Source organism: Coptis chinensis, chromosome 9 (genome assembly GCF_015680905.1).
Source record: "Coptis chinensis isolate HL-2020 chromosome 9, ASM1568090v1, whole genome shotgun sequence".
Lineage (NCBI taxonomy): Eukaryota > Viridiplantae > Streptophyta > Magnoliopsida > Ranunculales > Ranunculaceae > Coptis > Coptis chinensis.
In genome coordinates this window covers 28221637-28234585 of record NC_141464.1, presented here as the reverse complement: position 1 = coordinate 28234585, position 12949 = coordinate 28221637, and the positions used below count along the sequence as shown (strand labels likewise).

Here is a 12949-nt window from a genome sequence, read left to right as displayed (position 1 = left end):
AATGGAAATCAAAAGCTTGATTCCTTGTTTCAATTGATATGAATAAAGATTGATTGAATCAAAGGTTTGATTCGATCAGAAAACTTGATTAGAAAAATTGATTTTTGAGGATGAGGAAATTTATTGAAAAAGGGATCGAGATCACCATTTTGGTGTTTCTCTGCTCCGATACCATATTGAAAGAAAGTATTTTCATTAATCATTTATGAACTACAATTACACTTTATATAGTATTACATTCATAGTCTAACTGAATTCAAAACAGAAATCTAACTAACTAACAGAATACAGTTTCTTCACTAACAAACTTTCTTCTAGAAACTAGCTGACGTGGACTGTTGTCTAATAAAAACCACATCATTCAGCCTCAACAACATGTTACGTTCGCTTTTTTTCTCAACTGAGACAGGGTCAGTAACTGTCTGAAAACTATAACCATTGCTTATTATTGCTATTAATTATTCTTATCAACTACAAGTACGTAGTGCTTATAAAGCCAACAACTAGTTAGAAATGTAATGATAAATTGATATATCCTCTCCTTTTGCATGTCGATCAAATAGAATTTTTCTCTAACTGTGAGCTGTGAATTACTTGATATGGCAGTCATTTTAAAGATTAACATCCAACTTCGGCGTTTCCTCTCACCAGGTGAGACTCTTCCCTGTTTCTACCCCCGGCATTAGGCTCACTTGTTATCTGCCTATTATAATTGAAAATTGGATGTTTTATGAATGATATTGAAATTTGCTTTGAATAGGATGATTATATAGTTAAGACTCGTTTTTAATGTTTTTTTCTTTTCCGAAAATTATTTGATTTAAAAAGTCTATGTTTTCTTTGGTAGGCTGGCGGCTGGCCAGTCATTCAAGTTGTGAGGGACTTGAGGAAAAAGCATGAATCAGCATTAGAACTAGTAAAAACTTTAATGAAAACAGACAAATCATGGATGGTCCCCTCTCACCACCATGGTATGTACCCTGGAGACATTTCAATCTTTCGAGATGATGAATTTGTGCAACCAAGCCTAACTGGTGCAGAAAGTCGAAATAATCACTCCAAGCAAGAAGAATGTGAACATTATCTAACACAAAAGAAAGAGATTCCACTACTTTCAGCTGCGAGACATGGAATCACAGAGATTGTTGAAGTGATTCTGGGAGAGTATCCACAAGCAATTGAATATGTAAATGACAATGGAGCCAATGTAGTGCATGTACGTAGCCGTAAGACACCGCAGAACCAAAGTTTTTGATATTTTACTGCCTTCACAGAACGTCTGCCAAGGTGTATGATGAGGATGGATAGCAGTGGGAATACTCTCTTACATCAAGTGGCAGTTGTTGGAGACTATCAAGCCAAAGAGAGGCCAGGGGAAGCTCTTCATATGCAATGGGAAATCCAATGGTTCATGGTGCTTTAATAAACTCTCATTTTATGTTAATTATTTTTGTTTTATCCTACCTCCAACATGGATATTAGTCTTTAAGTACCTCCCCTGACTCATTAATAAAACACAAACCAAACTAATGCATCATGTCTTCATCATATCCCATGAGAACTGGAACAAACTAAACATTTCAATGCACAATACATGTATGTTGTACACAAAAAGGCTTCCGACCACTTTCAATCAAAATTGCAATCTCGTTCTGAATGCTTACCTCATTCAGTTTCTTATCTTGCAGAAAGTTAAGAGAGTTCTGCCTCACCATTTCTTAAACCACCTTAATGGAGAGAGTCTGAACTCACAGGAGTTTTTCACGAAAACTCACAAAGAATTGGTTAAGAAAGGCAGAGAGTGGTTAATGCGAACCTCTGAGTCATGTTCAGTAGTTGCAGCCCTCATTGCGACCGTCGCTTTTGCCTCAGCCTACACTGTTCCTGGTGGTACTAATAAAAAGACTGGAGAACCCGTATATCTCAACAGACGTCCATTTATTGTCTTCACCATTGCAGACGCCATATCGCTCTCCTTTGCCTTAACATCATTAGTAGTATTTTTGTCTATTATGACAGCACGATTTCATGAGCAGGACTTCCACCGTTCACTTCCTTTATTGCTGGTTCTTGGCCTCACTACTCTCCTTTTTGCCGTTGCATCAATGATGGTGGCCTTTTCTGCTACTCTTGTGCTTACAGTTCAAGAAAAGTTACACTGGGCTGCTATTCCCATTTTCTTGACTGCTTGTTTTCCAGTGTCACCATTTTCCTTGTGCTCCAGCTTCCTCTATATGTTCGTGTTGGTTGGTATACTCTACGAGACTTGTCGAGAACAATGAAGCACTCACTCCCAAATCGAAAACTTATCACAAATATTACGTCTTACTTTGGTGGCAAAAAGTAGTACTACGACTTATCAGGTTATACACATTAGGTTATATTCATTGATATTATTCATTTTCAGTAATTATTTGGCCTTGATTATTTTATGTTGTAATAAATATAATTTGAATTAAGATAAATTGGAACATAACTCAGTTGTTAAAATACATTTAGTCATGTTACCTATTTGAATTACATTTGGAATGAAATAAAGATGTATATATAGTTGCAGGACAATTCCTTTGGGATCTACATAGTTACAGGTTGGGTTCTTCCTTGACCCCAGTAAACTTGTCAATAACAGAGAAAAAAAAACTGCTGGTGAAGTTGATCGAATCTGAAACACCAACAGATGATTATGGTTCTGAAGGTAGGTATATGTAGAATCTAAACAATAAAAATATAACACTAGTATAAGAAAAATATAACACTAGTATAAGAAAGTAAGGTGATTGTCTAATGATCATACCCATACCCATAGCACACATATTAAGCCAAAGAAGATAAAATTCATAAAAATATTTGAAGCAACAGAGGGAGACTGCTAGAGAGATAATGATGTGCGGTAGATCATGAGTAGAACTGATACGGAAGTAATATGATTTTTTTTTTCTAATAGTAATCCTCCTTGAACGCAATTATTTTACAAAAGATCCATTTTAACGTGTTCTAAACCGTTGCATATACTAATAAGAGGGATTTTAACAAAATAAAAGATAGGCTGCATACATGCATCATAGTACTTAAGATGGGATATATCGACCCCTGCTTTCTCAATATGTATCGTGGATATTTTACATTAAACCATCTGCAAGTATTGTTGACATCTAATTGATGATATATTGTGATAAATCACGATATATCACTTTATATTTATTATAAATGTAAGAGTAAATAGTAAATAGTAAATGAAACTATTACTGTCAATCAAAATCGGTTGATATCATCTATATATCGCCATATATCTCAAATATCGTCAGCATCATCAATATATTGTGATATATCAACAAATATCATCACTAGTGGAATACATCAAATAGCGTGTTGTGATATTTATTTATTGTTGGCTGATTTCTAGATAGATATTTTCTACTATAGTCAAATTAGCCTGCCCCTATTGTTAATCAAGTCCGTATATGTATTGTTTGTCTGTGAGTAAGTGTATATATTGGTAAACTGGTCATTAAATTAATTTTTATAACTTACAACAATGCAAATTTAGTAAACTTGTTGACAATGCAAATTTAGTAAACTTGTTTCTGAGAGACTCGGAAGAAATCATAATCGATTTGCTCAATTTTAGAAATGTTTTAATTAGCACCTAATTCCTGAAATATCGTTAGAAATTTTGATTGAATTTAGAAAAGTTTTAATTAATATATTTGAAATGACGGTATAAATTCTTGATTCTTGGAATAATTACAGTAGAAACTTTAATTGATTTGCAAAATTTATTGAAAGTTTAAAGTACATTTAAAAAAAAATTAATTTGCTATATTATTAGACAATTTTAGTTACCATTTAGTTCGAATAAATTCAGAAACGTTTCAAAATGATATGATTATATGTATAATATATGTCAGAAGATATGATTATAAGAGTGAACCGGCCGTCACACAAATACATGCCATTGAAGACCTTTTTGGGATATTCACTACGATTAAAACACAGAAGCGTAATATTCCATATTATAACAAAGACAATGGAAATCATTATGAGTACCATTAGAGTCATGCTCATTGTCTTGGTTGTAGCTTTCGCTCCTATGTTCAACCAACAACTTACTAAGTGTTGCTATGAGAGAGCTATTGACAACCCATGTTGTCCTGAAGAATATTAATATGGTTAAGTAGCTTTATTGAATTGTGTCCCTATATTATTGTTTTAATTTAGGACTGAAAATTATGTTATTTTATTTTATTCAGTGGGAAAAAAAAATAAAGTAACTAACACGAAATACTTATTTAGATAGATCTTATACACGACTTTTTTTTGGCATAGCGAGATAATTTTATCACGCCAAGCTAGTTACATTAGACTATAATTGAAATGTGTACTATTGCAATTCACATATGTAAAATAAAACAAGTTAAAAAGTGTCTTTTACATAACACAAATTACCTTGTTATATATCCACTAGAAATTATTACTCAAGACTTCATTACGATTCGGTCGACAAGTAAAATACATAATTCCATAACAACAAGTATTGTGTAAACCAATTATCTCAGCTGTAATGTAATAATCATACAAATCTCATATCTTAACGCCTCGCTTAGTTTTTGGTGGGCCTACCTATCCAGGTGTATTATAAGTTTGATCCCACTTTTTTCATTAATTCATTTATTAACCTCATTTAATGAAGGCTTAAAGCCCTTTTAAAGCTTCAAGAAAGGCCTTTAACAAATAATGAACAAGGAGATCAAAACAAAAGAAGCTTCAAAAAGGATATCAAAGCTCTCTAAACCGATTTTTTATATCCGCAGTCTCAAGTCTCAAGTCTCAACCTCACTGAATTGAATGACGACAAGCTCTTGAAGCCCTTAATTGGTGAAGAATAAGTTTTCTCTTCCACTTGGTTTAATATAATCGAATGATTTGGAATTGATAAATTTAATTTATAAAATTATTTTATTCAATCACCACTGGTTTTACAACAATTAAACTATTAATTCCAAGTATTATTTTTGCTACACCTATTTCATAAGCTGAAGTTACATCTGCGATATTTATTTTGCAATAGTTATTTGGAGAATATTATTGATGAAGCACGCACGGCTTTAAAAGAGAAGGTTGTTCAATGGAAGAAACATGTGTGGATTTTGTAATGTATATGGATTCCTATATGGCGTGCTGAGAGCAAAATTGAATCTACACAAGCATCCCCAAATCTGAACCCCGAAGAATTGGACCTTCATCTTTGAAAGGGAGGAGGAAAGTTAGAGATCTCCTTAGATAGCTTTTACATAGTTTTCGTCGTTTTTGTTTGAGAGGGAGGATAAGGTGAACACATTCGTATAAATATCAAGACAGAGATAATAAGCAAAATGTAAGAACTATTTTTTCGAGAGGGGAGAAAGAGAAAGAGACGAAGAATGTTATTATTATTATTATTATTTATTCAGTTGAGTTAGTAAGGAGAGAGATAGAGGATGAGATGTAGAAAATAAATATGGTTATGAGAGAGAATGAGAAGAGAAAGGAATTGTGTGATTTTTGGGTTTAATTTGAGAAAAAAAATAAAAAATTACTTGTCTACTCTCATTCATTTTTTTTGTTATTTAGAATGTAGACGTGTTTGTTGATTTCATTTGATCTTGATGGTTGAGATTTGAGAGAGGCTGTAAATTTGAGCTTTCAAGGTCATAGTTCAAAATATCGCAAATAAGGGGATATATCAACCCCTGATTTTTTGATATGTAATGTGGATATATCACTATCTTTAGTGATATTTAACATTGGAGCATCTGCAAATATCGTGGATAGATAAACAAATATCGAGAAATATCATCTAATGTAATGGCCTGGCATGATATATCATATATCCTGATATTTCACTTATATTTATTATAAATGTAATGTCGAATAGTAAATGAAATTATTACTATACTGTCAACAAAACTAGTTGATATAGTTGATATATTATATTGTCATATATCTCTAATGTCGTCGATATATTGTAATATCTCAACAAATATCAACGCTATTTAAAGTGGGATACATCTATATCTTAATATTAAAGCGCCCACAAGGGGTATTTTTTGAGCTCTATTAAAATTTCACGTCATCTCCTATTAAAACAGGAATTTCTCTCCTATTTGAAAAATAGGAATTCCTCTTCTATTATAACGAGAATTATTATCCTATTAAAACAAATTCTAACACTTCTAATTAAAGCAGAAATCCTTCTCCTATTAAAACAAAATCTCTTTTCCAATTGAAAAATGGGTTTTTAAAACTTAATTAAAACTTTATTTAAAACAATTTGTTAAAAAATTAAAATGGGTTATCGACTAAAATGATAGTCAACGGGTTAGAAAAAAAATCTAAATATTTTCAAAAGAGCTGATGCGTATGTACGGGCCTACAAGCTAGTCTTAATATTAAACCTCCCACAATGGGTATTTTTCGAGCTCTATTAAAATTACACGTCATCTCCTATTAAAACGAGAATTTCTATCCTATTTGAAAAAACGGAAATCTTTTTTTACAACGGGAATTCCTTTCCTATTAAAACAAATTCTAGCACTTCTAATTAAAGTGGGAATCATTCTCCTATTAAAATGAGATTCCTCCCCTATTGAAAAAAGAAAAATCTAGCATATCTAATTAAAATAGAAATTATTCTCCTATTAAAACATGATCTCTCTCCCAATTGAAAAAATGGGTTTTTAAAACTTAATTAAAACTTTATTTAAAACAATTTGTTAGAAAATTAAAACGAGTTAACGACTAAAACAGTAGTCCCAATTTTCTAAAAAAAATATAAATGTTTTCAAAAGAGCTGGTGCGTATGCACGAGCCTACAAAGTAGTCTTAATATTAAAGTTCCCACAAGGAGTATTTTTCAAGCCTATTAAAATTCCACATCATCTCCTATTAAAATCGGAATTTCTCTTCTATTTGAAAAATGAGATTTTTTTTTTACAATGGGAATTCATCTCCTATTATAACAGGAATTCCTCTCTTATTAAAATAAATTATAACACTTCTAATTAAAGCGGGAATCATTATCATATTAAAATGGAAATTCCTCCCCTATTGAAAAGAGAAAATCTAGTATATCTAATTAAAACGGGGATTATTATCTTATTAAAACAGGATCTCCTCTCCCAATTGAAAAAATGGGTTTTTAAAATTTAATTAAAACTTCATTTAAAATAATTTATTAGAAAATTAAAACGAGTTAGCAACTAAAATGGTAGTCCCAATTTTCTAAAACAAAATCTAAATGTTTTCAAAAGAGCCGGTGCGTATGCACGGGCCTACAAGCTAGTCTTAATATTAAAGCTCTCACAAGGGGTATTTTTCGAGCTCTATTAAAATTCCACGTCATCTCCTATTAAAACGAGAATTTCTCTCATATTTGAAAAACGGGAATTTCTCTTCTATTCTAACGAGAATTCTTCTCCTATTAAAACAAATTCTAACATTTTTTTATTAAAGCGGGAATCTTTCTCCAATTAAAATGAGAATTCCTCCCCTATTGAAAATTAAGCGAAAATCTAACTTATCTAATTAAAACGGGAATCATTCTCTTATTAAAATAGAATATCTCTCCCAATTGAAAAAACGGGTTTTCAAAACTTAATTTAAAACAATTTGTTAGAAAATTAAAACGGGTTATCGACTAAAACGGTAGTCCCAATTTTGTAAAAAAAATATAAATATTTTCAAAAGAACCGGTGCGTATGCATGGGCCTACAAGCTAGTCTTAATATTAAAGCTCCCACAAGGACTATTTTTCTAACTCTCTTAAAATTCTACCTCATCAACTCCAATTAAAACGGGAATTCATCTTCTATTGAAAAGAAAATTTTTAACACTTCTAATTAAAACGAGAATTTTTCTCCTATTATAATGGAAATTCCTCCCCTATAGAAAAAGAAAAATATAACACTTCTAATTAAAACGAAAATCATTCTCATATTAAAAACGGAAATCATACTTTTAAATTAAAACGGCATCCCTCTCCCAATTAAAAAACGGGCTTTTAAAACTTTATTAAACCAATTTGTTAGGAAATTAAAACGGGTTAGGGACAAAAACATGAATCACGATTTGTTAAAAAAATTTATATATGTATAGTTATGATTATTTAGCAAATTTTTAAAAGAGTCGGTGCGTATGCACGGGTCTACTTTCTAGTCTTAATATTAAAGCTCCCACAAGGGTATTTTTCGAGCTCTATTAAAATTCAACGTCATCTTCTATTAAAATATAAATTTCTCTCCTATTTGAAAAGCGAAAATCTTTTTTTACAATGGGAATTTCTCTCCTATTATAATGGGAATTATTCTCCTATTATAACGGGAATTATTCTCCTATTAAAACAAATTTTAACACTTCTAATTAAAGCGAGAATTCTTCTCCTATTAAAACAGAATCTCTCTCTCACTTGAAAAAACGGGTTTTTAAAATTTAATTAAAAATAATTTGTTATAAAATTAAAATGGGTTAGCGACTAAAACAATACTCCCATTTTTCTAAAAAAAATATAAATGTTTTCAAAAGTGCTGGTGCATATGCACGGGCCTACAAACTAGTCAAATAGTATATCATGATATTTATTTATCGTTTGCTGATTTCTTGATAGATATCATCTGTGAGCGTAGCGAACTCTTGAGGTCGCTATTATTCAAAAGTCACCCAAAAAAACCACTTCATTCGTGTCACCCTCCCCTCTGTCTGTCCGTACCCCCCAAACCACTTCTTTTGTGTCTGACCGTACCCCCTCCTCTTTTTTCGTTTTCCCTCTCTTCGCCTCCAACCTCTCCCAATCTCTCCTCCATCCTACAGCTCTACAAAGTTTCACGAATCAGGACTCAGGCATCAATCATTGCTCCGCTATCTCACATTCTCTCTCTCTCTATAAGAACAGGCATCAATCAATTGAGGCTCAAAATTCTTTATTCATAATTCATCAATCATTGTGGATAGGTAAGTTCCTTTTCAACATCCATAAACGTTTTGACGCAGTAATCATTGATTCATTGGCATTGTCTTGCAGTCTTGCTTGTAAGCCAATTGTAGTTTAGACAACATTAAATTAACTTGCTTTTGTTTAGTTCAATTCATGATCCAGATAGATAGATCGGTTGTATGCTTTGTTTACTTTTCTCATTGACTTGGATTCATCACCTTGTTTGATCCGCAACCCAGATTGTATATATTTCAGCTATCTTATTTCTGAGTGGGTTTCTTTTTGTTATACTGATTTGGGATTTTGGGCTACTTTTGTTTAGGAGTTCAATTTAACTAACTTCTGAAAATGTATTGTCATGATCCAGTTTAACTTTGATATTCCCTTGTACTTGGCATGATTTAAAAAGTGAAATGATGAAATCCATTATTGTATCAGTTTGCATAGGCAATATATTCTTTTGTGTTTGCAATGAAAGAGAGAACTAAAGTACGATTTGAAGTAATTGTATGCTCACAAAACGAAATAACCAACATATATAAAAATAACGAAACAGAATGGTTGATGAAAGAGTTGAGCGGTTATTTTATGGCTTTGAGTTGCACACTGTTTGTTGATTTGGTTGTTTGTGGCAATAAGACTCCGTTTCTAGAAATGAAGCTCGTTTTCCCCTCTCTTCGCCTCCAACCTCTCCCAATCTCTCATGTATATGTTCATGGAACACGGACTAATCTCTCACTCTCGGCTCTCTAACCCACTCCAAAACACAGACCTAGAAAACACAAAGAAAAAGAAAGTAGATTTTGTGAAAGTCATGTGGAAAGATTTAGAGTTGTGGAATGTGACAAACTCAATCGCTCTTTAGATTGCAGCTAGTAATAATAACTTTTAATTTTACATTTTCAGGCAAAGCTCACTCAAAAACCGTCGAACTATTCGTAGCCGCTGCAGTTGGAAATCTCCGTCGTCTCAAAAGTAAAACATTTCCATTTATTTTATTATTATTTAATATTTAATATAAACAATTTATTTACTTGTTCATTATTTTGTGTGTAGAGTTGGCTAGGGAAGTTGATAAAAATGGGAAAGGAATAGCGAAAACACTTGCTACTACTAAAGACTGTGTAGGCCAAACTGTTCTTCACGCTGCTGCGGCCGAAGGAATGACGGATATTTGCAAGTACTTGGTTGATGATTTGAAACTTGACATTCATTTAATTTGAAAACTACTAATGGTATATATATTTTCTTGTTTCTGTGTTCAAATTAGGATTTGTCTTGTTATATACATTTTTACTCATTTGTGTTTGTTACAGGTGCAACTCCGTTACTCCGTGCATGCATGGATGGACATTTGAGTACAGTTGCATATCTTCTTGGAAAGGGTGCTGATCCTAATACGAGGAACGATAAAGGTCTCACTCCTTTGCATTATGTTGCACAAATAGGTAAATATTTATTGCACCCTTGTGGATTTGAGGGATGAATCTGCTGTGACGTACGCCGTTAATCAGATTAGATTATGTTATTGCAGGACATGAAGAGTTAATCCACTTATTACTTTCAAATGGTGTTAATGTGGATTCCCTCTCTTGTATTGGAACTCCCTTGCAAAGGGCAGCAAGTGAAGGGAAGCATGAAGCGGTCAAGATTTTGTTGGATCACTGTGCCAATGTAAGCTATCGCTTTTGGGGCCGGGGTGCTTGTCATACGTAAAGCAACTAAGACTATTTCAGTAGTATACTTCTTGTTGTTTATTTAAAATAGTTTTTGTGGAAAGATCCACTCCATATGCGGAGGTAAAGCATGTACATTTGATCATCCCCGCACTAGCGGAAGATCTCTTGGGCTCTTCGCATTTTACACCATATTAGTGATTTGGGAGTTTTTTTTATTGAATATAGAACTCTTAAAAAATAGCTTTCTCCAAGAAGATTACTGCATATATTCATATAAGGAACTGATTTCTGTCCCTTATATTTCCCTGATATCTGGTTTTTATTTGTTGAAAAGTTTTATGAAAACGTGCTAGGATTAGAACTTGTTGGTGTTTATGGTAGATACAGGCTTCCTTTGGAAGGAGTAGTCATTTTCTATTTCATCTCACGTGAACAGTATGACAAGTATGCAATTATTAGGATACTGTATGGGAGTGATATTCTATATCCAACACGCGCTTAACATGGTGGGAACGACACATCGACCTGTGTATCCAGATCGCATCCATGAGCTAGTAGAACGCTACAGACAGATCACAGTATCACGCGAACTACACGAGGAAGTGACACGGATTCCCTATCCATAAGCAATCATGACCAAAGGTGTACTTACACATATCTTGACCGTCGACCAGCGATCCGCGCCACAAGCTACTTGTACGTTGCCACTCCACATCATTACAAAGGACCCTAGGAGGCGGTTCTCACATGTGATCCTAATCTCCACCCTTCATTTGGGACATCCTTGACACGCGTGGTGAGCAAGGATACACTCTCAACCTCTATAAATACCTCCCCTATGAACTTCGCCCGGACGATTCTACTCTCCCCATACAACCCGAGTAAGATCGTGAGGCGTTAAGCTCTCAAGTCGAACTCGGTCTCATCCAATAGTCTATTCCAGTCCCCCAGAGACTGTTTGTAAGGGAAAACCATATCACACCTTTACATTGGCGTCTGCGTGGTCTCGATTACTTGAGAAACCAGACCATTTCCAACCAAATCTGTAGCCAAAACTCTCAAGCCCACGAAGCATGGCAAGCCTCGAAGCTCAACTCCACCTTTTAGCAGGCCAACTAGGGACAGTGAACGAGCAAATAGCTGAGCTCAGGCAAGAAAACATCACACTCCGTGCACAGGTGGACACACAGAACCCACTAGGAGTCACCGCAGAGGACGACGTCATCAACGTCAATCAACAGATCACCGAGCTGAACCAAAGGCTCGACAAAAACGCGGTAAAGAAAGATTCCACCCAGATAGTGCAAAAGATGTTGAAAACCTACCGCGCATCTCCATTTGCTGCTGAAATACTTCACAAAGTCTCTCCTCCAGACTTTGTCCAACCACGGTTCCCGATGTACGATGGCCGTACATGCCCAGGCCAGCATATAGCACGATATGTTCAAAGTCTTGCACTCTACAGCGCACCAGAGTTCGACCATCTCCATTGCGGGATGTTTCCGCGAGTCTAAAAAGATGGCCCACTCGGTAGTTCTTCTCCCCTCGAGGCGGACTTCGATAAAAGCTTCAACGACTCACCGACACGTTCGCAGCCAATATCGTCCACAATAGGCGTAGAAGGGTGATCTCAACTCACTCTTCCATTTCGCTTGGTAAGGAGGAAACTTACGGCTCCTTCCTAAGCCGGTTCAAAACAGAACTCTTGGACATGGAAAGCGGCCTCAAAGAGTCATTTGCGCAGTGGCTTTCCTGACCGCCGCCGCACCCAATAATACCGACCTAACGGATCGCTCCGAAAGACCAGCCCGAACGCGGCGGAATCATGCCTTCGAGTTGATAAATACATCAAGCTGCAAGAGGGTTTGAAAAAGCAGAACCAAGAAGAAGACGAAACAGAAGAAGGAGAAGTTTACGAGGTAACATCATCTTCTAAAAAGCGACCCCGACAACAAGGGCAAACCTCCAAACCCAAACCGAGCAATAACCGAGAATTCGCCATGCTCACTCGATCTCCTAGCTACATACTAGAGAAGATCAAGCGAGCTGCCTTCTACCGACCGGAGATAAGGCAGCCAGCAGATCGCCCCGACCAGCCCTACTGCGCATTTCACCGTGATAGCTACCACGAGACCGATGTGTGCTGGGGGCTCAAGCATTATTTGCAAGACCTGGTCGAAGCCGGGCACATCAAGCAGTACACCAATATACCCGACGGCGACCTGCGCCACAAGCTCATGGCCCTTGAGAATCATCTGGCGGGTCCCCACCCCGACGGAGCGATCCGCGGTCCCAAAGTCGT

At 35.1% G+C, this 12949-nt stretch overlaps 1 protein-coding gene and 1 long non-coding RNA gene across 2 annotated transcripts; both read left to right on the top strand.

Annotated features, from left to right (window-relative positions):
- The first annotated feature begins 926 nt into the window (after positions 1-926).
- Positions 927-2330, top strand: LOC147475425 (uncharacterized). The gene is made up of 3 exons (XM_086585414.1): positions 927-1247; positions 1341-1414; positions 1689-2330. Exons 1-3 carry the CDS (start codon positions 929-931, stop codon positions 2280-2282), a joined length of 987 nt encoding a protein of 328 aa, XP_086441540.1. The 5' UTR covers positions 927-928; the 3' UTR covers positions 2283-2330.
- A 6426-nt stretch (positions 2331-8756) lies between these two features.
- Positions 8757-10882, top strand: LOC147475424 (uncharacterized). Its single transcript, XR_015209443.1, has 5 exons — positions 8757-8985; positions 9875-9943; positions 10025-10203; positions 10285-10416; positions 10503-10882. It is a non-coding gene; the product is annotated as an uncharacterized LOC147475424 (long non-coding RNA).
- The last annotated feature ends 2067 nt before the right edge of the window (positions 10883-12949 follow it).

Coding starts and splice junctions, on each gene's coding strand:
- LOC147475425 (XM_086585414.1), top strand. CDS start 929: ATGAAAACAGACAAATCATGGATGGTCCCCTCTCACCACCATGGTATG. Junction 1,248..1,340: donor TAAGACACCGCAGAACCAAA/GTTTTTGATATT, acceptor ATCAAGTGGCAG/TTGTTGGAGACTATCAAGCC. Junction 1,415..1,688: donor GGGAAATCCAATGGTTCATG/GTGCTTTAATAA, acceptor CTTATCTTGCAG/AAAGTTAAGAGAGTTCTGCC.